Here is a 27,331-nt window from a genome sequence, read left to right on the forward strand (position 1 = left end):
TTTTCTCTCTAATATCAAGTCGCTTTTGTATGAAACTCGTGTGGACAGAGCTCTTTTTGAGAGTTTCGGTCAAGATCTTGGGTTGATCGGACTTTATCGACCTTCTTGGCTTCCGATGGTTTTCTCCAAGTAAACCTACGTTCTCGAGACTATCGACATCGTTATACGCGCTGACTATAAAACTACAAGTTAGCTATAAGAAAGTAAAAGCAATGAAAATACGTTGAATACTTTACGTTGAATATCAATGGCTGTTTTATTACTTATGGCGCCCAGTGACATTAGCAGAAAAAATCAGTCGAACCAGTGTCTCGAGAATCAAGGTGAAAGCTGTTGGAAATCGGGAAAAGCAAAATAAAAGTATAAGAAAAAGAAAGAAAAAAAGAGGGAGATAGACAGGCTGTTAAAATGGACCGTGTATGCCCTATCTTCAGGAGTGGACACCAGTGGTCCGGCTCACGGGGGTGCGGTGGGTACGGGTCAGGGTAACACGAGTGGTAGCGGTACCGCCAGTGGCCAGAGCGAGGATCTCTACACACTGGAAGCCGAGATCACAGAGCTCCAGAGAGAAAACGCTCGGGTCGAATCGCAGGTGTTGCGCTTGCGCTCCGATATCACCGCCATGGAGAACCAACTGAAGCAAGGTGAAAAGGTCAGTACGCTTGTACTCAGTCGGTAATCGATTATTACCGTGCGCTGATAGAAATGCTAGAGGAGCTTCCGTCTGCCAGTTACATAGAATGCGATCCAATCAGGGCTAAATTCCATTTACAATGTTATTTTATCATCCATAATATTATTATAGATTTGAGTATCGTATATTTGAATATTAAACCTACTGTGATTCAGTAACACAGTATGGAATTAAAATTCGTGAAAATTTTAGGCTAGACAGTTCTTGTATCATTCTTTGTTAACGTAGATCTGCGCTGATCAGGGAGATTCCCTTTCCTCCGGCGCCCAAAGTTGAAAATTCCCAATTCTGAAATTTTTAGTAGATAATATTCATCTCGTTACAAATACTTAAATTTTCCTTCCTTTTTATTATTGTTGTGAAAGTGATCAAGTGTATATTTAACAAGCTGAATGTTTTGTAAAAAAAAGGTTCGTTTCTTCGTAGGAAACAACGGCGATTACTCAGCGAAGCAACAACCTGACCGAGTACTATCAATCGCTACGCGATAACATGATAACGTTGTTGGAGCACGTGCGAATACCGAACGCCCCGGGCGGACCGCAGGAGAAGATGGGCCACGAAAACTTCGACAGTTACCTGACGAAGCTGCAGACATTGTGCACCGCTGATGGTTATTGCGCGGACGAGGCAAACAGGCCGATATACGAAACGGTGAAGACCGCGCTGCAGGATTTCACGGTCCTACCGACACCCATCTGAGACCATCCTTAAAGCTCGACGATCGGATACAACGTGACACGAACGCGTTTCATGCGGTAACTTCGTTCTCGTTGTGATGATAAGAAAAAAAAAATGCGATCATAACAGAGACACAGGAGTTCGCGTGGTTTACCACAACGGAAAGACTATTCTGTGCAATGAAAATCGTGTGTCGGTAAACGAGCAACGAGAAAGACTTTCTTGATCGTATAATAAATTGTGTTATGACTCTCCATACTGAGAATGAGAAATCGAGAAGACTTTTTACCAATTATCGGGTGATCTGCTCGTGTACCAAAGGAAAACGGTGCTTTCGACTGTCGACTTAAAGACGGTAAATGTTCGACACAAGCCGATGACGACTGTATAGACTTGAGAGTAGTAAATGTTACAAAGAAAAACGGTATCTAAGGTATCATCTGATAACCACTCAGTGTGATCCCGCAGAACCGTACGGACTGACGTTGCTCATAGCGATATCTTTTGTATATAATGAAATTGTAGAACATAAGAATAACGTAAGGCCGAGGACCGTGAGGACTCGTAGGCATCGTGATTGTAAATAGGCAGCAGAGAAAGCATTTATATATATATATATACATATATATATATATACATATACATATTATTCAAAGGAAACGTTAATGTCGTTATCACTCTTAAGTCATGTAAAGATAAAGATGAAGTTGGTGGAAGACACAAGGAGCACACGCGCGAAAAACATAAATGATTAGCTTAAATGTATATCGAACAAACGTATTGCTCTTACCAGTGCATAACTGTTACTACCCGTTAAGCCATTAAACGTTTAAAAAGTAAACGAAAATGTGGAACCGCTATCGATGCTGCTTCTGCTAAAATGGAAAAATCGAAAAAAAAAAAGAAAAGAACCGACAGCTACTTATAAATTACTACTGCGTACTTACCGCTAGATATTATTATTACTACTATCGTCACTGTTACAACCACCGAGATTGTTTCTAGGACTAACCCAATCATTATTATTATTGCTACCACTACTCTTACTACCGTCTGATATAGGATATTAGCGATGAGTATACCGACGCATTTATATTATCAACGAGTCTACGAAACGGCGAAACACTTTGTCCATAGTGTGTACATAGTCGACAGAAAGAGATTACGAATATTATAATGAGAGTTCGGCGAGTAGTGCTGATCCACTTGGCTAATTGTGCGTGAGATGATCGATGAGAGAAGATTCTGCGCGTGAAACCTCGATCTTGTAATAACAGTGCATGTACACACAGCCTGGTCGTTAATTGTCAAGATGTCAATCGCAAACACGGTGTACTTATCAAATTTCCAGGCGTTTAAGGGCGCGTCGAGGATCGACGAGCTCCATGAAAAGCGAGGACGATCCTTGATCCTCGTGCTCGTCGTGAATCGTCGACCAATCGGGTCGGGACGAAGGATACTCGTTCTTTTGTGCAATAGTTTCGAAACGTTCTGTGTTTGTTCCTTTCGTTGGAGAAATTTATTAGGATAAACAGATACGCGTACATAGTACCGTCGCGTCTATGTGAATTGTTATTATTTTTGTTGATACATTTACGTCTCTCTACGTTGTAAGTTGGCGTTTTTAATGGATCGCAAAGCACGCGAGGAACCAAACGTGTAAATATCGATACGTTCCTGCGCGTATCGCGATACGACGAATATCTTCTGCCTCTTGGGTGCTTAACGGTCGAAGGCTCGATGAAGAAAAGCAAATCTCTGACAATACACGTCGTCGAACCGGCAAACGAAGCGTTTCTGGTTTATTTCTCTGGCATCGATACGTATACGAGACGAACGAGGAAAAAAGTCGATGACGACGTTCGCGTAAAATTATCTTTGACGTTTACCAAGTAACACATTGTATTACACGAGTACTAGTTTAAAACAAAGGATAGAAAGAGACGCGAGATAACCGAGATAGGCGAAGATATTTTCCGTGCAGCGCTTATTACTTTACAGACTGAAATAATTTCGTCACAGTAGAACGAGACAGTGTACATAAAAGTAAGAGAGAGGGGAGAATCTGGGAAGTAGAGTGTAGGAGAATCAATTATTCGTCTATTTCGTGGACAGATGGGATGAAAGATACCGTGAGAAGAGGTATATACTTTAACCAAACACCGTGTAGTGAGAGTAATAATAAATTAAAAAATATAGCGATAGTCGGCCGACGATTACGATTAATCTTCGACGTTATCATTATTCTTGTCATTGTCATTATTATTACGATTATAATTACCATTGTCACTGTGATTAGATCTATTTTTTTGCTCAACACGAACCGCATACAGGCAGTGGGAAGGCAGACGGGCAACACGTTCACGATCAGTACGAGCTCGTTCTTCCTGGGAGTTACCATTTCGACGACATTATTGCTATTATTACCATTATTACCATTATTGTCGTTACGTTCTCGTCATTATTACGATTATTATTGTTGCCGTTGATAAAGTTGTACGAATATATAAGTTCAATGACATGCTTTAAGTAAGTATAAATGTTACTCCGATTGAATAAAGGGTATTTATCGATGAATCTTGGTTTATTCTTCATAGACAAGTCTTACAAACACAAAGTTCGGTGCTTTAAATCTTCACTTTCCACTTCTTACGACCAAAATTCGTTTTCCTTAGTCATGCCAATCCGATGCACAAATCTCACTTAATCAGAGTATGTGAATAATGTGGGAAGATAGAGCGGGACAGAGATCGTGATGCTTGGTATGTTACTTTTAAGATATTAGGTATGGTAATTGAACTATTGGTTGTGGAATACATGATGTGGAATATGAAATACGATGTTATAGTACGTAGAAGATTTATATATTCGATTTACTTCAAACAATTACTCACTTTCTGGTTTTACTGCGATTTCGGTACACTCATTCCGTTTTCTTCGAAAGCATGGATCTCTGCCAATATTGAGAATTAAACTTTAACACTTTATGGACATATTTTCAAAATGTCAAATTATAAAAAAAAGAAAAAGATTGATTTTTTAGCTCGTCATACTAAGAAGACCTCTTAAGATTTTTATCGATTATGGCCATAGTCCATATCGTTTTAGAATCTATCTATCGTTTCGAATCTTATAGAAAACGCTATAAGGAAGTGGTGTAGGAAAGAAACTCAGGTTTAAAAGTTGCCTATCATTATATTTGCATTTTCGTTATAAAAAAAGAGTCTTGTTTCACAAAGCAACGTCGAACTTGACATAGTAACGTATTATATAATACCTGCATAATCGTATATATCACAATAAAATGGACGTGTAAATGAGTTTTGCATATGGTATGTACATCGTGTAAAAATGATAATCATCGAAATTATATGGCAAGCAAACGTATTTCCTCTAAAAAGCCACGGGATTGTCTAAGCAATGAAATTCAGAACATCTCTAGTTCCGGCACGTTTTAGGGCTTCTCTCTCCAATTGCTACACGTCTTTTAAGGTCTCTTAAGACCACGTAAAGGTCTCTTAAGTTCTTCGACCATAGCAAATCCTATTCTTTTTAATGACAATGGATACAGTTTATAGATTGTGTACAGATATAACAATGTACAAACGCACGAAGTGTATCGAATTATCGACAATTCGTATTTGCTATTTTAGATTCACTCTAAATTAGCCAGACGAGTTCGCTAATCATGCTTATACTGGTTTATTGACAAGTTCACTTGAAGTTTCGACAGCTCTGGAACTACGTATCAAGTCATGAGTATCTTGTGCAAACATTTAGGCTTGTGTCTCTCTAGGCGCTTTGCAGAAGGCACAATGTTTACATTCCCTTTGACTCTCTTGAGCTCTCTCTTCTTCGAATTTCTCAAGTTCTTGTAACAAAATTCGCCATCTGTAACGACCAATGCAATACGACTCTACCCTCGATCCTAGCTTCGATCGTGTCGTTGCGTTGATTCAGTGACAAAAGCCGAGTCCCGTTTGGAGAACTGTTCGTTTGATTCTTTGAACACAAATATCTTTAGTCTACTTAAAAGAGGTCTACTTAAACGAGGCTCTCCCATCCTTGACGGTGCTGTAACAGCTATAACGAACGGCTGAATGGTTCGTACCATCTTTGCACTCTTGTACTTGGCCGGTTGGTAAATGTATTGCAATACACAGGAACTCTAGCATGCCGCAAGCCTTTTTTGTCGCGATCATGAGTGGTATTGCCAAATATTTCACCTAAAATAAAGAGAAATCATCAATATAATTGTATAATTACATCAAAAATCTGTACACATACTTATCAATAAAAGATTTATTTCTTTCAATAAAATTTCTATAGGAATCCATCAAATTCTCAGAAACTCGATCGAATCTCATACGTTATAGATATAACAGAACATTTATTGGCACATTTAATGCTTAATTAAACAATCTCTTGTTGTTTAAATTTATTATTTGAATGAAAAAATCTTATCTAAATAGCGGGAAAACCAGCGAATTATTCACAGAAAAGTTTAAATGAACGGAGTTCTGACGTAACTAATACCATATTCGTAGTATATCATGACGTAACCAAGGTTTATAGAACAATTCGTAGCATCACCTGTAATAAATCGCGAAGTGAAATTGCATCATAGTTCCTCCCAGATGTATGGAATTCCCTGACTTCGTTCCATCCCCACCCTACGTTTCACGACGCGGCTAGGCTAACTAGTTCTCACGACTTACGAACGACACAATACGTCAAACACCTGTTCTTTTTATACTTTACTGAGAATCTATCAACTAAATAATCGAACGCTTCATCGAAGAGAAAGCAATGGATGCGTAATTGTATTTTACCTCGCGTAAGGCGGCGGCGGCGACGGCGTCGGGTCCCTAGAAACAATCTCCACGGTTCTAGGAACCATGTTGTGTACAGTTGGTAATGACAACGTGTTGCTATTGTTCGGCCTAAATAGATGACTAGGATTCAACTTGATGGCATCGTCGTAGCTAGGTGGCGCGTCCGTAACCGCTTCGTAATCTGGTGGTTTTTGTCTGGATCCACTAGATGGTTCCTCAATGGAGATTACGTGAATAGGATCGTCGATCTGCGTGATACAGAATTTATCACTCGAATCAGCGTTTGAAAAAATTATAAAATAATAATAATATATATATATATATATTTACATATATAAATACATATATTCAAGTACAAGACGATAGTAATTCAATAGAGTTCTATACTTAAAGCCATGAATGATCAACGTCTGCCTTTCGAAAGTGACCCCTCCGATCCAATTCGTACGAATCGATTCTTATCTCGTTAATATTTTACGACAGTATTACACGATCAACGGCAAGGATATTAACCCCAAAATGGTTAGTCTTCTATATATATCGCGACTGGTCTATAGATATCCACCTACGTGTTTGCCTCGACACTCTTTAGAAACTTTATAGCTGGCCGGATCTAAGTCACGAAAGGGCGCGCGTTTACCGCAGAGTTACGTACGCCGGATACAGAACAGGATGAAAATAGCGCGGTTATTCGAGGCTATAAAGAAAGCTTCGCGGAAAATTGCATAATCGTTTTGTCGGCTCGAATCGCTGGGTGAATGACTGAGAACAGAGCCGATTTTTTCTTCGACGAAACTGGCGGCTTTTTTTCATTAGGTACAAATCGCAAATTAGAGATTTTGCAATGCTGGCACTGGTCGTTCGGTTTCTATTGACTCAAGTGGCTCACGATTTCATTCGTGATTGTTATATAGATCGATAAATGATCGTGTTTCTTCGTTTGGAAATAATCTAGCTGACGTAAAAGCCATTTGTAAAAATATCGCACGATTTTGTTGTTTAGAATTTTTTACTTGATGCCAACTATAGAAGTTGGTATTTGAGAATTTGCTAGTTACTTATTTAATTCATTTGGACCTGTTTATGCGACTAAGATTCTATGATAGAAATTCATACTTGAAGGATCACCATTAAGTTTCATTTCAAATACATATTTTCTAGGAGAAATTATCAATGTATCCGTCGTAAATATTGCACGACAATAAATAATGCACTTTGGGATTAAGTCTCTTGTTATACTTATCGTTAGATATACACATGAATAAATATCTTATAATCGTATTCATGATCTTTGTCAGACTAATTCGTTTCGCTAATATGATTAATAATTAAAAATGAATGATCCATGATGAGATTATTAGTAATGGAAATAGATGATAATCTGGAAGTATAAATGAATATCAATGCATCGCTATATTTCCATTTTACTTAAGAACGATGAAATATTGTTTGCAAAACATGAATATTTCTTATGTATTTTTTATCATTCTACATTCTTGACGTTCTATTTTATTAATAACAGGTTGATTTTAAAATGTTAATTACTGTAAAAAAAAGGTTACATAACAGAAAATTGACAACTATTTCAAATGTGTTTATTGCAGTTGGGACACGGCAGAATAATCGAAGGATGGCCGCCGATAAATATAGATACGTGCTTCCGGGTGAATATCCTTACAGTAGTAGATAAGTGTACTGTAACTACCAGCGACCTCCTTTATGCATCGAGCCACAGACAGACCTTTGCATTTCTATTGTTTCCCTGCGTGAACGAAAAGAGGAACAGTTGCTATTCTAAGTCACACGACTATACTACGCCCACATATCGTTTTAATGACAAAATGCAGAAAATGTGAAGGAGAGGCAAAAAAGTAAGAGAAACAGATTTTGAAAGAACAATTTTTGCATGACCAAAATTCGAGTGAAATGAAAGCGTAGACACAATGGGGCGTGTAGGACAAAAGAGAACGTTGCAAACAAAGCTATGACAGAATCGCGAGGAGATAAAAGAAAACGTGCGACAAAAGAATTCGTTCAGTGATAATCGGAGGATTCTGATTGTCTGGTTCCCAGAATTTACATAATACCTGTGAAAGTAATGCGATCGCGTCTACGATATTGCTTATAATTGTTCGAGGGATAAGAATTTTTAGTTCGATGGCCATATGAATTAGAAATTTTATTTCTTATTGTAACTTTTGGCAGCATACTACGTGTTATAAAGATACATTGATCACATTCATGTGAAAATTATATCATAAGAAACGAACGAAAGTGATTTTTTAATACTTCTATACAGGATACACCGCAAAGTAGTACTGTAAAGTGAGATATTTGACCACAAAAAGGGAATACAATTTCTTTAATACGGTTCCGTTTCCATGGAAATCGGTTTTGTATCAAATATACTTAGCTTCTAAATGATAACCTGATAGATCTTGATATACATCACTTATTGCTACTTATGTTTATAAACGTGGTTAATGTTACATTATTATCATCTATCTGTCACTTTACCGATTTGTTATTGATATTACTATTGATCGATCTATTAGTAGCTAGTATTGATTTTAATCTATTGATTTTAAAGCTAAGCACGATTCTTTAATACTAAATAAATCCTCGAAAAATTATAAGCGGCACTGTGTACTATGCTTGTATGCTGTAACTATATGTATAATGAATTGTGGAACAAAAGGAATTACGAAAATTAATTTCGTTTACCGAACATTCTCTTATCGAACTTTAAACGTTGTGCATAAATTTTCACTCTTGACGAAGCTGATTTGTACCAAGAGTACACAGCAATTATTGCCGCTTTACGAAACGCTACATGGCGTATGTTAACTATGTCGATTTTAGGAGCTAGCGAGCGATTTATGAGGCGAGGAAAAGCCACTGCAATAATTTTGATCGAACTATATTATTTTTATCTCGTAGCCTGTTTACAAACGCTGGTGATTACGGTTCCCTTGCGTACTATTACTTGTGCTATAGACGACCGGTTCGCCGTCTATAATAGGAAGTTGACCTGGATCGATCTGAAAAACGCTGCAATTTTCGGAGGTCTCAATCAAGTATGTTTCGAAATCCTTAAACTCAAATAAAAGTTTGCCGGTGGTAAATTGAGCCGTTTACGGAAAAAATAAGGATTTTAACACGTGAAATAGAATCGAAATTAGATTCAATTACTCTTTCAGTCAATAGAGTTACAGCTGTTGTTTTATCTTGGGTCATTCCGAGAGAAAGGATTCAGATAGATTTCTCGATCTTAGAATATGAATACATAAATGTTGGCAATGTTAAGTGAACTGTCACCGCGGCTAAAGTTCAGAAATATTATCTGTTTAATCGGGAGTTTGTTCGAATTCACTATATGTATAGGTTAACTGTATGCACGTGACTAGTTCTTAAGTTGCTTGAAATACAAAGATGTAGTCAAACGTAGAAGTAAAATATTGATCTCAAATTTTCTTGGAACATTGTTGCTCGCAGAAGTTTCAATTTCATCTTTCGACTAGCTAATTAAAGACGTACGATTCGATCTGTTATTAGAATTGCACTTTATAGTGTAAGATATATTACTTAGTTTTGTATTTTCTTTAACAACAATTACATGCTGCATATGAAAAAGATAAGTCAATAATAAATTAAGAATCAAATTCCAATCAATCAAATCAACGTCTGATTAATTTCTTCAAAATATGCCAATATGATACCAAATCATTCTCTCAACTTATTCGCAATCTCTACTCATGACAAATTTGTATTCCCTGACGTGTTTGACAATTTCGATAAAAGATAAAATGATTATCGCTGTAATGGATTAAAAAATGGAGACTTACCTGTGCTGTGATTGGATGATTTGTGTGTTGTGTGTGCATGGTTGCCCTACTTGGCGGTGCGTGCAGCCAACAACACATTGCGGCACATATGAGAAGTGCGCCTGCGATTATGCAAGCAACACCAACATATCGTACCGGTTCGACGTAGTTCTCTGCGAGGCCTAACCAGTTTATCAGTGCTCCAACGCAAAGGAGAACCATTCCGTACCTGTAGGGACGCTGCGAACGCCGCGACTCCTCCAAGGACATTGCTGAAATCGCAAACAGAGATCAGTTTTGCAACTTTCCTGAAAAGTTTCAGACAGATTTCCTTACTGTCGTATATCGTTCGATCGCCCACCGTGTTAAAGAAAAAATTTGTCGGGATAAATCTCGGCTTTTCTGAAGATCATTGTTTTATTATTAGATGATAGTAATTTCAGAATTTGTTCAGAAGAAAGATCACTTGATCAATTGAATTTTTGCTTCCATCAGTTAGTAATGGAACAATTCTTTCTAACTTGAATTTCATATTTCTAATAATTTTCTGAATTCTGTAATTTGAATTTGAAAACTAAGATTTGAATTTAGAACAAATTTCAAAAATATCAATTCAAATACTCGGGAAATCTCAGAGTTCACTGGCATTTTGAAAATAGGTTCACGTCTTTGGGTGACGCAGAGGATTTAATTTGTGGACACTAAATCATTGAACAATGACATAAACAACGATAGCGTATGCATGAAGAAACTAACGTTTGGCATTTCAGACGAAATTGTTGGTTTAGATATAGTTCCTCTGATTTATATATTTCTTTAGACTTTATGAATGGATTTGAAACTAAATTTATCGAGGTATGAAAAGTGTATATCTATTGTTAGAAAATTTTTTTATAGTAGAAAACCTTTTGATCTTTACTGGGAGACAAACCTCTACGTAGATATATACCAAAGTATAGTTTATTTTTAGGTAATATTCCACTTCCGTGACTTGATTAGATTGACATATGTACGTACGATCAAGTTTAGAAAATGACGCTATATATAACTACGGCGAGGATATTGCCACGTACTTTATTTCCAACTGTACGATATTGATTCGCGCGATGCGCGATGACATAGTGGACACAACTCTGTTTCTGAACTTCGTTTCAGATCACGCATGATGTTGAGTATACCTCGAGCAAACATGATGTATTTTAAGGGGACATACGTCCACTTAGTTTTCACTTTTTACACTTTTGATCGTTAAATACATACATATAAAACATATATACAACAAATGAATTTTAATGAATTTCAGATTGGACATAAAACCTTACCTTTTTCACACTTCACGTTTAGTAGAAAATTAGAAGAAGTGAAATTAGAAGAAGTCAACATAAATGAAATCTTACATGGAATTCAAATTACAAAGTAAAATTCAACCACAATTTAAGATATAGAAGAAAAACGCGTTTTCTTCGTCAATAAAATATGTATGGAAATTTGTAAACAATAATATCGCGTTAATGACTATAATGGAAGTCAATGAATACAAATGACGAATAGGATCGTTACGGACAGGTAAAAGGTAGGAAACTTATTTGTAGAAGTGGGTTAGTCGAACAAAGCAATTGTTTGTCTAGCGACAATGACTTACAATAAAAGTTTGGTAAGTGACGCACAATGAAATCAAGGACAACGATAAATAAGGGTTCTGGAGAAAAGATAACCCGTTCCAACGAAAGTTTGTTTCTGCCACGAAAATGTTTATTACTCCCTGTCGCATGAAAAATCTCAACGACGTTATTCCTGCTGAAGCTGATATCTCGTAATCAAGACGTACTCTAAGTCTTACACGCTTTCCCTGGTTTCAAAATCCTCTTTGAATCTTATATAAATATATCCTACTTTTATCTTGGTGGTTTTTACCTTTCTTATGATTGTTCTATACAAAAGAAATCGGCAGCTAATTATGCATGGTATTGGAGCAAATATGAAAGTTTCTCGAAATTGGGTGATGCTGAATGTAATTAATGTGCGAAAAGTGTGTAAACATGATAAAATATAAATCGATCGGCGGTGTGTTTGTTTTGAGTGTTAAAGAAATATGCTCGCGTGAAGTAAAAATCTATAAATATTCTTCGGTTGCGAGAAAAAAAGATAGAGAAAAGTAGGCTACACGAGAATGAATATACCACAAAGGTAGGCCATCTCGGACATCAGCAATCGTACGATCGATATCTGTCACTTCTCTGCCCCGCCGCGCCGTATGCTATTTTAAAAATAAAAACCAATCGAATATTAACGCATCTATTTCACTGACTATAAAATGCGAACGATGTTCTTATCGAAGATCACGCGTGCTCTTTTGTATAACATGAGAAATTCGTCCGCCTAATCGCCCACAAAGAAAAATATAGTTCATAAACTGTTTGAGGAAATATCGATGTTAACCTTTACACTTTGAAAACTTTTATAATACGAATTGGTTAAAAACTCCAGTATATTTTTACGATGGATTTTTTGGAAGATATGCGTTTGTTTCGTAAAGCAAATGATAATAAATGTTTGCAAATTTCTTATCGGTGAAGACAGTACAAAAAGCAACATTTCACGTTATCGTTGCACTGATGCGATACCAAGAAATTACAAATTTCAAAGAGAACACAAACACCGCAAGCTGGAAAGAAGAAGAAAAAAAGGAAAACCTGATGCGTAATTACAAATAACAGAAGAATATGAATATTAATGAATGTAGCGTGATTACAAATTATTCTCTTTTGGTATTCAAATCCTAACTATAACTAAATACCGACGATCAGCAACGTATTATTATTTAAATTATATAACTTATCTCCTTGAAACAGTTCTCGCAAGAAATTAAGAGAGCAAAGGTATCTCAATAATGGAATTTGTAAAAGACGAATGAATACAAGTAGAAGCAGGGAAACGCAGAACTGCAGAAAAAGAGGAAAGAAGTCGTAATTTCTCAGAACAATCAAATATTTAAATTATTATATTGCGCTTAACTATTGTTACTTAATATTTAAATCATGCTAAGTCACAATTGCGATACTTTAAAAATTGGATAGATTTTTTTTGTATGTTTGATATGAGAACACTCGATATCGTAAACACACTTTGGTATGAATGAAAGATTATGATAATTCCAAGTTCGTTCTAAAGAATTTACCATTGATTTCGTCCATATCCTAAAATGGCACTTAACACACGAGCAAATTCGTACTTTGATATGTGCCACACTTCCCGGTCGACTAAAATACGAAGTTATGCCTATCTGCGGCATACAGAGTTACGTCTTTATACCTGAGGATTACATCTGATAACGGGGCAGAAATCATAAAGATAAGGGATGATATTTTTTAAACTTATCGCTCATTTGTCATAAATAAATTTGTCTAAATACACGTGCAATACTTTATAAAATCATTCTCTTCCCTCGTTTGCTCAATGTGCCGTCGCGTGATTTTTTCATCACTTTGCACGTGATTACTCCGAAACCAGAGCATGACTATTATTGCACACGTGAAATTGATTTTCATTTGCATAGGTGCATGAAATAATGGCCAAGGACGTAAGTTTGGCCACGAAAGGGGTATACTTCTTACAAATTGTGATCTTTACAAAAAGAAAAGGTAATTGCGAATAGAATTTAATAATAATTTCTTTAATAGAAATTTTATTTTTTTCCTTTCTTTCTTTCCTTTATTAAAGAAACAAGAAAAATCTGCATTACAATTATAGTATCTAAAATCAATTAGAAAAATTGATACTCCTATAGCTCAACTACTTATGGTATTATTTATATAACGTGTAATTCAAAGTATTTTGACGTAGAACACTGACACAAGAATAAATGAATTTAGCTGAACAGTTACACACACATACACAGAGATAGAATTAAATCGGCGCCTAAAAATAGAGCACATCTAGTAATCTGGTTTGTTCTGCTATTTGCAACATCATGGAAGTTTCCCTTGCGTAATTATGAAAATCCAGGACGTGTCTCTAGATGAAGGCTGAACAAGAACTGGAAGTAATCAGAAACAAAAAAAAAGGTATTCTTTTAACAGGCATTAACAAACACTTCCTGATTTATAATTGAACGACATATGGATAGCAATATATCTGGTTTATGTACGGTTTATCCCACATATATTTACAGTAAGTTCCTGGGACATCGATAAGCTTCTACCGATTCTAATTGTAGTTCCTTTGTGAATATTCTATGAGACGATATCGCCAGTACCGTTTCTTACCATTCTATTCTGAAAGCGGAAAATACATGCCACAAAGGAAATCTTTATCCCAAAATTGCGTATGGGGCATCGCTTAATTTCAGCACGAACAATGAGTGTTCATGATAGGCGTCTCGCGTACGTGTGAATTTTCTCAACGGTAGAATCGTGCCATAACAGCCAGACAAGCCTCTGTCACGTTCTACCTCCATTTTTCCTGCACATAACGCAACTCAGCCGTCATTTTCTCTACTCTGCATACCTGTCGATGATTTTTGATACAGGAATTTTCTTCTTATGGAAACAGATAAGACACTATGACTCAAGTAGGAGTGGTGGTAGGATTAGGAAGGATTATCAGTGGGCGTGATGGTATTTTACAGAATGCGTCAGTTAGAATCTTGTTTTAATTTCGACACACTTCGATATTTTTATATTAATCTTATTATTTTCTCTTTGGTTTTTTGAAAATTAATCGCTTCAATGAAATATAAAAGATGTTTATAATTTATCATGTGTATTATAAATTCATGCTTCATCAAATTCAAAAGCATACAAATGACTCAGCGATATTTTTGGCACTTCAGAAACATATTCAGATCGGATTTGCAGTTTTGTTAGCGATTTCCAGAATATTGAGTCATGGGTGAATAGCCACGTCAATAATCTCTGAATTGTAAGCGATGTACATTTTGCAATAAATTACGTCGTTTCCTTAGGAGTAACCGTGAAGCTGTGCAATACTGAATTATTAAAACGTTAACGAATAATTCATATTAGGTATTCTATATAAGATAAATGATCCGTGATACAGTGAATAACTTGGAGAAGAAATATTACGCAATTCCATGAATTGAGATAAGAAAGGATGATACTCGTAAAATCAAACCTGATTTCCAATTACTGTGAAACACGAGGAAAGTATATAAGCCTCCTCCCCAGGTGATAGAATTATCGCAACAATATGATGACAATGGAAAAAGGAAATGGTAATCAAAGACATCAATCATAAGCAGTTATATACGTGCAAATATTTGATTACTTAACTGATTTATGATATGTACATCGAATCGAAATCATATTTATATGTACTATCAAGAATTTCCAAAACGGATACGCGCCATTATCGATTAATTTAATCTCTAATAATTAAATTTCGTTTTGATAGATCTGTGTATCATTGATTACCTTTAATTATCGTTTAACCTCAAATTACATAGTGTACAAGACGCTTTAAGCACAAAAATATGTTTCTATGATACCACACGAAGAATAATTGTTACAAAATGTATATATATGCGTGTGTATAAATATTGTTATAGGATGTTAAAGAAATCATAAACAATGTGCACGTGATCGACAGATAGTAGACACGGTAATAGCAATTAAAAAACGTTAGTAACAGATTAGGATACGTTATGATATTAAATTAATAACTCTTGTTCTTGCCAGCCATTTGGTTGATAGCAAAACAATAGCCCCATGATACGACGGGAGCGATGCAATATAAAACCTTAAGTAATTGCACAGTATATAACCAACTGTGATAGATTGAAATGAATGAAGTGCGTTTAGAATAACGACAGCGACAGCATAGAACAGTCTGAAAAGAATTTCAAACGTTTATGTGGAAATTGCAATAAAACTGTAATTTTTATAAAAATGTGACGCTTATATATTTATGAATTAAAAATTTCATATTTTATTAAAATAGAAAGGAAACTCTGTTGCAAAATATGAAATAATTTCTTTAATAAAAAATCTGTTTGCTTGTTATATGACACTGTACTATACTACATTTCACAAGTATACCACATGCTTTTATCGTATCTTTGACATATTTAAAGTATTAAATGGTACAATTGCACGATAAATGACGAACTCATTCACACATAAAATATTCAATTTACATTCCAGCCATATTGCTTTAACTTTGTCATCCTTTTTTCACACTGAGCTAAAAATGAACCATCGGTCGAACAAATATTATTCATGCTCGAAGATCGCCTACATTTTAAATTTAATTTCAAACGTTCACTGTTCGTGATAAAATGGATCAAGGTTGCGTGGTTTTCACTATTAGAACAACAATGTCACACGTAATAATAAATACACGTGCTACGCAGAAAACGTGAACATGAGAAACGTGAGAGAAATGCAGTAGTCTAAGAACCGAATGAGCATCAACGTTTCTGTTTTTTATACATTTACTTTGCAACAACATGTTTACCTGTACGATATCGCCGTATACAATCGGTAAAAACTTAACCGGTCTCATGCTTAACTAATACCCAGCCGTTTTTGCTTTTATTTTATCACGCGAAACGAAAATTAAAATGTAACTATACCGGTGTCAAATCGAACGAAATACGAGAGATAGATGACGTAATGTATCAGCAAAGTAAAACATATAAAATTGGGATTCGCGACATTTAATAGATAAATACAGACAACAAATACCTGGTGCTATTACATTGAGAAACAGTATTGCACCATCGATTAGTGCACGATTCACATAAATACACATGTTACATCTCCGCGAAGTCCATTAAAATCTGCTTTCTATAAGTCATTCTTCTTTAGATCGAACACTATTCAGTACACTGGTTAGAATCAATACTCTTGGAAATGGACGAAGCACAGTTAATCGAATCAGCACAAGATGTTTACTCGATCGTTCTTCATGATCGTCAAATAAGCATCTATTCTGTTTCTGCTTTCAATAAAAGCACTTGCAATTCGCATTCACAGTGCTTGCTACCAACGTTATATGTTGACGCGCTGTGGTGTCGAATAAATGGTTACGTGCACGTACGATTACTTGGTTGTTGAAAATAAAGACGGAGAAAAATTAGCCTCTGGTAGCGGCTTTTGTATCGACTTTCGCACGAGGTACGGTTTCGTGGAATACAGACTTCCTGAACGGAAGATCGATCTGTGTGTATACTTTCTCGCGTTTCGGGAATAACCCGTTATCGCGTACTATACTATACCGCACGTGACGTTTTAACGCTACTCTACATTTAATATACGCGGTTCCCTGTTATAAATTATACATATACCGTTGGTTTCTCTGCATAGACTCGCGTTTTCGTCCCGGCGATTTCTGTCGATCGTTGCGTCAACGAGGCTGCAACTGTTACATGGTTACACGGCCATTTACATGGCTTAACCTTAACCTAATTTTACACCTTGCGCCACGAGCACCGCTTAATGAAAGAAAAGCAAACAATCGACTCTGCGGCCGCTTAGCTCATAAGTTAATGGGACATTTAATGCACCGAAATGGCTGCTCTTCCTGTTGTTAGATATTCATTAATATCGTGCATATTAACTGCAGAAAATTTTCAATTCCATGTAACTGTTTATATCTGTTCATAGCTCGAACATCTAATAATTTTAGAACAAAATATTCACCAGTGGTAATCACATTTACTAGCTTTCGTATGGCCACAAAAATTTGATACTATGAAAATGAAATTTACGTATAAAACCTGATAAAAACATGCATTATTTTCCAACCATAACGTCAACTTATAGATGTGCTGAAAGTTTGATATACGTTATAATAGATAATATACTTTCTCTTTAATCTTATCTGTTATATTTCCTATTCTTCATTCATTTTCATTGTTCGACGATTGTAGAGAAATAAACTGCGCGACTAGAATACATGCTTCGTATTTTCTATTTAATGAAAACCTGACTGATAGTATAATCGATAGAACGCTAATCCTCTGGTAGTCTCTTCCGCACCCTACGTTTGTCTTGTATATTTTATAATTACACCTCATCGACGTCACTAGATAAGAACACACGCAATTATTCTGTTGTTTTATCGAAATGTTCATATGAGTAGCAATATAATGATTTTTTCCTGTTTCATATATCTTTAAATATCTTCATTTTGTACTCTTTGTGGCGTACTTTCTTCTCAATTATTTTGTGTTACAACCTTTTATTCACACTGTTAATATCTGAATAAAAAAATTCAAAAAACATGTTAATGAATTCGTGGTCACTAACTATGATTTCCTACTCTGCATTAAATTGCTTCCACGAAAGCCTTAAAGATTACCGATAAAACTGTCGATTATTCCAATGAAATGCCAGATTGGTTTTATTATAAAACTCTTCATTCTTTCATAAGATCGAACATAATGTAATTCCAAGGTTGATGAAATCATCTCTAAAACCAGCTAATATTTCATTAAACACGAAGCCGAATAAAGTCACGATGTTTTCCTAAATATTGATACGAGTTTCATAAAACTGATGTAACCACGGAACGTTGCAGAATCATCTTATTTAAATAATCTCACAGTTTCACATACAGACGAGTCCTACGTGATTTATCGCGTTCCTTGTACTTCGTATAAATTTCTTTTATTAAATTGATTCATTGTGGTCAAAAACGTTACACAGCACGAAAGTTGCAGTAGCCTCGTGGCATTGTAAACGGTTGACTGATAGATAATCGTGCGAACACTTTTTCAATCACTCCAGTATCGATTTCCATTGTCACGCAATGAATGCAGAGGAATTCTTTGAACTCTGACCTGCGTCACGCGGTTCGCAGCAGATAGTCATACATTAGAATATCGTCTGAATGCTCGCGACAGGGGTCATGGGTACCTAAGCACGTGACGCTTCTAACTATGGAAGTACCTTGAAAGTACGTTGATAATAAAATACGCAGCGAAAAGAGAAAAAGATCGATAATTGAAGACCTCTTGTAGACAACACTGTAAATACCAAATATCAAATTTTTTAGATTATAAAATTGTTTTCGACATTCGATTTGTTTTGATTATTACAAAAGTTATCTTAAGTGTACAATAATCCAAATGCACCACAAAGTTTTATGGAATTGTATTTATAAGGAAGTCTGTACGTGCCATTTCTTAGTTGCAAAGAAAACTGAATGTGCTATTCATTTAAATTTGCAAACAGTGTAAATATCAACTCTGTTTGTTCTTAAATAACTTGTACCAAAACAAAAGATACATTTTTTCAGGATGTTCTTTTTATCTTTATTACAAAAGTATATATTACAATGTTCCGTGCAAGAATTGTTATAGAATTAGTGATATTTAGTATCTATATGTTCGAGCATGTCTATCACTTAATGCCATTTACATTGTTTTATATAGAGGAAATGTTAGACGTAAGAGTGGTGTTATCCTATAACAATATTAGCGTTAAATTAGTTGTAACATTATTATTATCTACAAATGGAAATTGCTCTTAAATTCTATACTACAGTATTCCTATTGACATATAGGAAATTATATGTTAAAAAAGCAACATTTTTCAATTTTTGCACTTGGAACGTCATTTACAAGAGACCTTCAATTATGTATAATCCGTATTCGATCCGCAAATATAAAAAAAACGAAAACAAAAATCACACGGTCACTAGTAATACTACACAATATCGGTTTAAATACGATCACGTATAGTATGATCATAAATTGACAAAAGAGGATTTTGACCAGTCAGTGGTCAGATTCAATAAATGATTCACAATCTCAAACAAATGATACGAGAGCATGAATGATAAAACGAAAGGAAAGAAAAGAACATGCATGCACACAGACATTGTATGTAACCAGTAAATAAATTTGCGGCACTGATATCGTGAGAGTTATCGTCGGTTAATAGACGCAACACGGAAACTTACGTCAAAATCGTAACTCTCACGAGATTGCAACGCTTGAGAAGGGAGACGCCAATCAAGGAGAAGTGAACCTAAATTAAAAAGGAAGACAAAAGATGAAGAAGAGTGACGAAGAGGAAAGACGAAGAGGAAAGACGAAGACGAAATGGAAGGCAAATATGATTTAGCTGATATCGCACTTAAATGTGACCCGTGCTAAAGATGCTTTGTCTACCTTGGTATTTGCACTGTTATAAGAACAATTGATTTTTGTAAATTCAGACATTTACTCGTATCATATACATTATTCCCTGATAATTAATAATCACACAATACGATAACAACACATTATGCTAATACCAGAATTACCAAAAACATCCAAATTATAGATCTTACATTTTTTGCTCTTATAATTAGTAAGAAAATGAAAAATTATAATTATCTATGTATGTTACAGGTCAGCAAACCTAGTGTTTCAAGAATGGGAAGACTTTCGACTTGATCTAATCGTCAAGATGGACGAAGTTTTAGAAGATAATGTATTTACTATATGTAGCTGATTCGTTTCACGTTAATGTTGTCAAAGTAACAGAAATTTTATTGGGTGGTGATGTCACTTCAAAGAACGATTCGTCAATTATTTTACGTCCACGTTCACGGACGAATAGCTCATACTTTGATTAGAAATTGCATCACTTCTGTTCTACTGCATAACATCACTCCTTTATTTTCTATTATATAAATTAACATTCTCATGTGTCATCTTTCAATGCTCTTTCTAAAAAGTTTTATTTAATCGGTGATATTCAACGTGCTAATGCGTCAGAGGCGTTCTCCGCGATTTCAATCGAATCTCTTCGTTCCTATCGCCGACACAATAAGTCAAGAAATGTAAGGATATTATCCAAATCAATTATTCAGAGGTAAAGTACTCCCTCTCTGTTTTATGTCGAAAAAGGATACATATGTGCTATCTCAAAATTCATGAACGTAATGCAAATGGGCATCTTCGCGGGGAAATAAAAACAGAATGGATGGGAAAAGGAAGGAGTAAAAAGTAAAAGTAAAATTTCTGGTTTCTTGGATAAATTGGAGATATGGATGCAAATTGCAGCGAGGTGATCTTTCGGCAAATCCCATCCGAATCCTGTGAAATGAACCGAAAAATTCGGAATCTCGATAAACAACAAATATTGCTTCGGAACTTTTAATTCTGTCAATATTTGTGAATATTTTGAATAGCCAGAGTATGTTCTCATATACTAATTAAGGTTTTTCGTACTTAAATGCAATTGTTAATTAGTTACATTGAAACTAATTATTGTTGTTAGTAACATTGTTCATCGAAGACAGAGCATTAAAATCCCTTGCCTTTATTTCAAATTCAATATGAGATAAGATTTCGTTTTTCTATAATTTATAATACGTGACTGCTTAATGAATACGTGAATACGTGACTGTGTAATAATTATTTACAAATGTGTTAGTATGTCTGAAGTGGCGTAGAATATTCCACTAACGTTATATACGGTGTCGCGATCTACATGTATTCCTAACCTTGAGTTTATAGACCGAAACCAAGTGTAAAAGATTCATAAGCTGAGTTTGTTCGTACAAATAAAAGTGTCGATTTTCAAAGGAACATCAGTCGCCCAAGTTATTGAATTCGATGCCGCTTTACCATAGGTTCATTACCATCTTTTCTACTTATTTTATTTACTAGATTACACGCCAGTGAGTTGGCTTTTTTAAAGCCGCCGAATATGATTTAACAAGAACAATTACCGTAAACGGAAAAAGACACAGTAATATCCTATTTACGAACAATTCTAAAATTAGTCATGAATATCTTCTCACGAAAATAGATTCTTCTAATTGTAACTGCTATTACGACTACATAATCGACTGTTATTTGTTGTTTGAATCAGAAAACATCATTCATTTCACCAATTCATTCATAAAATAGCAAGCATGACATCAATCCAAATATCATTAAATTTCTAATCGACCCAAACTTTTACGACAAAATCTAATTCTACCATATTTCGTACTATACGTAGATAATAGCTATAGACATTTCCAGTACATTTTTCTATAGAACGTGTATTAAGAAACTTACGTGTAAGAAATATTTGCTTTGCAAATCTTTATTGTTATTTATTCAAATGAAATACTACTATTGACTTACAAAATCATGAAATTAGATTGAACAGTGGCTATGAACAATCGTGCGAGAACCTGTGTTCAGAGAGTTGTTTCGACATGGAATACTGAAAAGGCATATATAAGTAAATTTTACACGAGCATAAATGAAAAGTGGAGCACACACTAGGAAAAGGTTTAGTGAAAGTGTCTGCCAATGGCTCGAGATGAACACGTTTTTCAGCACGTGGTACGTGGATCTCATTTTGAATCAAACCGCGTAGCTAAACGCGTGTTTTATTAATAACTCGTTATACTTGGTGATCTCGTGCAATGATATCAAAATTGTGAAATAGTGAGTGGCGACGCTGCGCCAAGTATGAGTAATTCTTACTTCCGCAAACTGATTTTCCGTTTTGAATTTCCTAATTCCAAATTTAATTAAAAATTGTTTTGCAGTATTCTTTGTATACAAATAATGATTTTATGACACTTTTTTCATTTCATAAATATCTTAACTATGTAATGATATATAGAAACTATTATTAAAACTATGTATTATTCAAAGTTGTGAGTGCTAATGAACAGTAACAAATTGTGATTTACAGTTCGCCTTGGACTTATCGACATGCTATTTGTCGACATAATTAAATTACCATACCTAGTCTAATTTCCTCTCGCAACTTCGCACTTCGAAGCGTGCTGCGTGATTAGTCGTTGACAACAGGATCATATTTTACACTTATCACGTGTTTTACGATAAATCCGCAATGACACTCACTTATTTATTAAATAATGAAGTCCTGAAATTCTTAAACATACCAAGTGCAGAATGATCTCTATTCTAGTATAAATATTTTTTTCTCTTTATCTTTATCTCCTTCTCCTTTGGAAATGAAGTATTTTTTTTGCATTATCAATATTCAAAACTATCGAGTTTTTCTCATAACGATAGTACTGGTTATCAAGAAAGTAGAAATTTTATATATACCTTTTAATAACAGAATTAATAACAGAACTAATTTAAGCTTTAGTTTATGATAATTTCTGACAAAGAATGTTGAATTGACTACTAATAATTACAGTATGTGTACATCTAACAGTATATCTTGTACATTTCTAAAATATACAGTGAGTAACTTTAATATTCAAACACCACAAAATTTTAATTTTGTCCCATTATAAATTTTTTTACAACAGAAAAAAACATGCATGATCAGATATAATATTAAGGCAATACTAAGGTTTAGTTAGCAATAGTATAAATTTTATTTCCATGACTTGTAACATTGGGTCAATAATATATCTTAAATGAAAGATCTGATTTTAACATTACTTTAATATTCGAACACAGAGATGCAGCAACATTCATGATACTTTGTATTCCAGAACTCCAAGGCTATCATTGTTTACAAACATGCTAGTCTACATATAAATACCATATCAAGCCTCGTAGCATCAGTTGCGTTTCGATATTCGTGAAATTCACAAATCATAATGACAGGCAAAAATAATAACAGTTTTAATATACGCCAACTCGTCATTTTTCATAATGCTAATAGAAAATCGTATAGACAAATTGCAGCCATGCTTAATTTAAGTAAGAGCACAGTAGGAGGTATAATTAAAAGGTTTAAACAAGAAGATCGTATAGAATCTATACCACAAAAAGGACAGACAAGAAAGTTGGATGTCACTGACCAAAGGAAAATAACAAGAAAAATAAAGGTAAATCCTTCATTAAGTACTCCAAAACTAGCTGACGAACTTTTGATAGAGATAGAAGAAGGTACATCCCCAAACCATACGCAGAGCACTGAAAAAAGGTGGTCACAACGGAAGAGTTGCTTAAAAAAAGTCATTTGTAAAGGAGGCAAATGGAAAGAAAAGATTAAATTATGCACGATAATTTTAAAAAGAAGTCACATGGTGAAATGACGTAAATTTTAGCGATAAAAGTAAATTTAATATTTTTGGCAAAGAGTGGTTGGCGAAAAAAGAATAAAGAATCTAAATTTAAAAATATGAAACCCACTGTAAAGCACAGTGGTGAAAACATGCTTGTGTGTGAATCTATTGCAACGTTTGAAACGGGTGAAATAGTTTTTATTGATAGCATTAGGGACAAAAATATGTATTTAAACGTTTTAAAAAAATAAAAATGGCAATTGTTGATATTTGTAAATACTACTAAGAAAATGACCCTAAACATATTGTACAGGAATATTTGTTGTATAACTGTCTAAAATTGTTACACCCTCCATCTCAATCACCAAATTTGAAACTTCATTGAAAACCTATGGGACGAACTAGAAAGGCGAATTAGAAAACTGCAATAACGTCAAAAGAAGTGTTGAAACAGCGATAAAAGGAAGAATGGAATGATATTAATACCGAATACTTGATAAAATTAATTTGTAACATGCCCCAACGTTTGAAGGAAGTTATTAGTCAAGGAGGTTATTCTACAAGGTATTAAATCACTTATAAAACATAAAAATTAAGAAAAAATTAGAGTGTCCGAATATTCAAGTAATGTTAAAATTAGACATTGTTTCATTTAATACGCATTATTTAACAAGTTTTGGATGTTATGTAAATAAAATTTATACTATTGTTTGGTATAACTTTTGTAGTTACTATCCATAGTATACTATTCCATAGTATACATAGTATAATAGTATACTATTGTAGTATACTATTGTTAAGTATAAAACTATTGTTATTTATACTATTAGACACAGTGTCTAAATATTATACCTGACTATTTACGTTTTTTCCCGTTATAAACAAAATTATAGTGCAATAAAATAAAAATTTTGTGGTGTCAGAATATTGAAGTTACTCACTGTAAGTACGCTCAGGCGAATAGATAAACACGTCACTGACTTTCACATTTCAATTCGTAAACATAACAAGCCTGAAAAGGGACTTAAACATCAATGATAAAGCGGATTATAGAAATGTAACGACAAAACGTAATTAATAATAATTCTTTCGGTAATTGAAATCTCGTTTACGAGTGAGAATATGCTTCATATCAGCATACAGAGAAATGGCGTTATATTAATTAAAATTTTCATAAACCAATATTTCAAGTAAACAAATTCTACTTCGACTTCCTTGAACACAAAATTAATAAACTTCAGGACTTCCACTTGAACAATATTATCATATTATGACAAGATACATTGTGTACGGAGAACACAATATCAAAACAGTGTATAAGGAAGTGAAATATGATCGCTATTATAACTGCAGAAACAATGAAAATTCTTAATTTTCTTCATTTCTCACAAAGGAAGTTAGATAATTGCTTGAAGCTACTGGAATCGTAGATATAACTTCAAATTTTATTAGTGACGTAATTTGAAACTTTAATGGAAACTATCAATATCCCACTTTTTCCTTCTCTCTCTCTCCCTCTTTTTTGTTAATATTCTCAATAAAATCTTCGAAGATGCGTCATGCTCATGACGGAATATTCCCGATTACAGTCACGTGATCGAGAGGCGCGACAATAGTTCACGTGCATTCGATCAAATGAATTAGTTATTATATCGTTAATTTTCGTATATAATTGCCGTGGAAGAGATCGGTATTTATGCATTCTGTCGTGAAGAAAAAACTGTGCGACGTATAAATCAAACACAGTTTATAAGGTTCATTAACAATTCGCAATTATAGTATTCCCATAGCTCTGACCAATCATGTTGTCTGTTCGACGTATATTGATTCACGCCTTCAAAACTAGCATATTTCCCACTTGTTATACATCGTTCATTGGAAGATTGTTTGATATATTCCATTTTTGATTGTCATGTAATTGCTGCACAGATAGTGGCATGTTTAATAATCGACGACAACGTATACTTGAATAATTTGCTAGAGTTCGCTAGAATTTGCTAGTATTCGATCCTTGATACATCGAGTATATGTATCTGGCATATCTATCTATAAATCCTGTCTGACCACTTTCGTACGTCCCTGTTCACCGTGGTAATTTACGTCAGTGATGTCCTTAATTTCTGTTTACGATCGACAATCCGCGTTTGTATCAGCCAAATGACAGTTACCGGTATTTCCTATACTCCAATTCGTTGTACCACGATGACGATATAAATTTTCCCAATCCTAGGAATCTGTTTCGTCGTCTAGGAAACGATTACTAGAGCGTATAAATAGCTTTACCACTTTAGAAAGCGTTTTTAATAGACACCGATAAAGCGTTTCAGATCGCTTCATCTAAAGCGAACTTCGTTTTGAAGCGATAAGATTTCGCAAACTTCTCAATATTATCTTTTAATAAGTTTCTTAAAAATTAATATTCATGTCCAAGTAATCGAAGCAGAGAATTTTTCAGACAAGTTTATTTCAATGATATCTCTATTTCAATAATTATCCATGAATTATAAATATTCTCATATATTTTAAAATATTTTTGTACAAGAAATTATAATTTTCTTCGAAATGCAATTCTTTTATAAATGCATTCTATATATCTAATACCCATGTATATTTCATATTATACTATATATCTAATTGCAATGAATGAAATTAAAGAATTTGAATCAAATCCCGGATTTTGTACGCAAACATTCGAAATGTTAGCTTCGCATCGAGTTTGGTTTTCTCGGCGCGAAAATACAAATTTACAAAAGATGGAAAACTGTAAAATTAAAATAATTTTTTGCCTAACGTAGCATATTATATGCTAGAGATGCCTTTTATGGGGCAGAACCAATGAAGTCGAAAGAAATACCAAACTCCGTACACAAACAAATAAAAGCGCTACAAAATATCATGTAAAATTGTAAGAAAAAAACGCGATTCGCATTTAAACGAATCAATTAATAAAAAAGGAAAGATTGAGAGGATTTGAGATCTGCTTTGTGTCATTGATACTTATTTTCAGGATCGCGAGAAAAAGCAAACAATCTCTGGCACCTACCTCTGGACTGAATATGGCGATCGAGCCGCTGCGTTTTGACGATTCTGGTTTTTCACTGTTTTTCTCACAAATAGAACTTTACTCACTGAATCTCGTATTTTTAATTGGTAAGCTTTCACTGCTCTTCTGTGCATCTGGAGATCGATTCGTAGCGATACGTGCGATCGAGCGCGCGAACAACCCCCAGCGTAACGACACCAAGAGAGCGCAGCTGCCACACGGAGAACTCGTCGCGGACTGGCGTGATTCCCGCTTCTGTACGCTATTCTAACCCACGGCTGCCAGTTTTACCGCTTGACTC

General features: G+C 34.7%; 2 protein-coding genes across 4 annotated transcripts in view; one reads left to right on the plus strand and one right to left on the minus strand.

Annotated features, from left to right (window-relative positions):
• LOC117160228 (uncharacterized) overlaps window positions 1-4,059 on the plus strand; it is a 306,993-nt gene extending 302,934 nt beyond the window's left edge. The window contains exons 17-18 of the mRNA XM_076619153.1: window positions 435-652; window positions 1,121-4,059. Coding sequence (XP_076475268.1) covers window positions 435-652; window positions 1,121-1,396 — 494 coding nt within the window. The 3' untranslated portion in view covers window positions 1,397-4,059. The remainder of the gene's footprint in view (window positions 1-434; window positions 653-1,120) is intronic.
• Window positions 4,060-4,550: 491 nt separating this feature from the next.
• On the minus strand, window positions 4,551-27,262 carry LOC117160229 (uncharacterized). Of its 3 annotated transcripts, none has more exons than XM_033340850.2 (4): window positions 27,031-27,262; window positions 10,056-10,306; window positions 6,208-6,458; window positions 4,551-5,601 (listed from the first exon to the last, which is right to left on the minus strand). In XM_033340850.2, the coding sequence occupies exons 2-4, from the start codon at window positions 10,302-10,304 to the stop codon at window positions 5,598-5,600; spliced, it is 504 nt and encodes a 167-aa protein (XP_033196741.1). In that variant the 5' UTR covers window positions 10,305-10,306; window positions 27,031-27,262; the 3' UTR covers window positions 4,551-5,597. The 3 variants fall into 3 exon arrangements, with proteins under 3 accessions (XP_033196741.1, XP_033196738.1, XP_076475270.1); XM_033340847.2 differs by lacking the exon at window positions 27,031-27,262 and adding an exon at window positions 13,213-13,316; XM_076619155.1 differs by lacking the exons at window positions 6,208-6,458; window positions 27,031-27,262 and adding an exon at window positions 13,213-13,561.
• Window positions 27,263-27,331: the final 69 nt, after the last annotated feature.

This window comes from Bombus vancouverensis, chromosome 6 (genome assembly GCF_051014615.1).
Source record: "Bombus vancouverensis nearcticus chromosome 6, iyBomVanc1_principal, whole genome shotgun sequence".
Taxonomy (NCBI): Eukaryota; Metazoa; Arthropoda; class Insecta; order Hymenoptera; family Apidae; genus Bombus; species Bombus vancouverensis.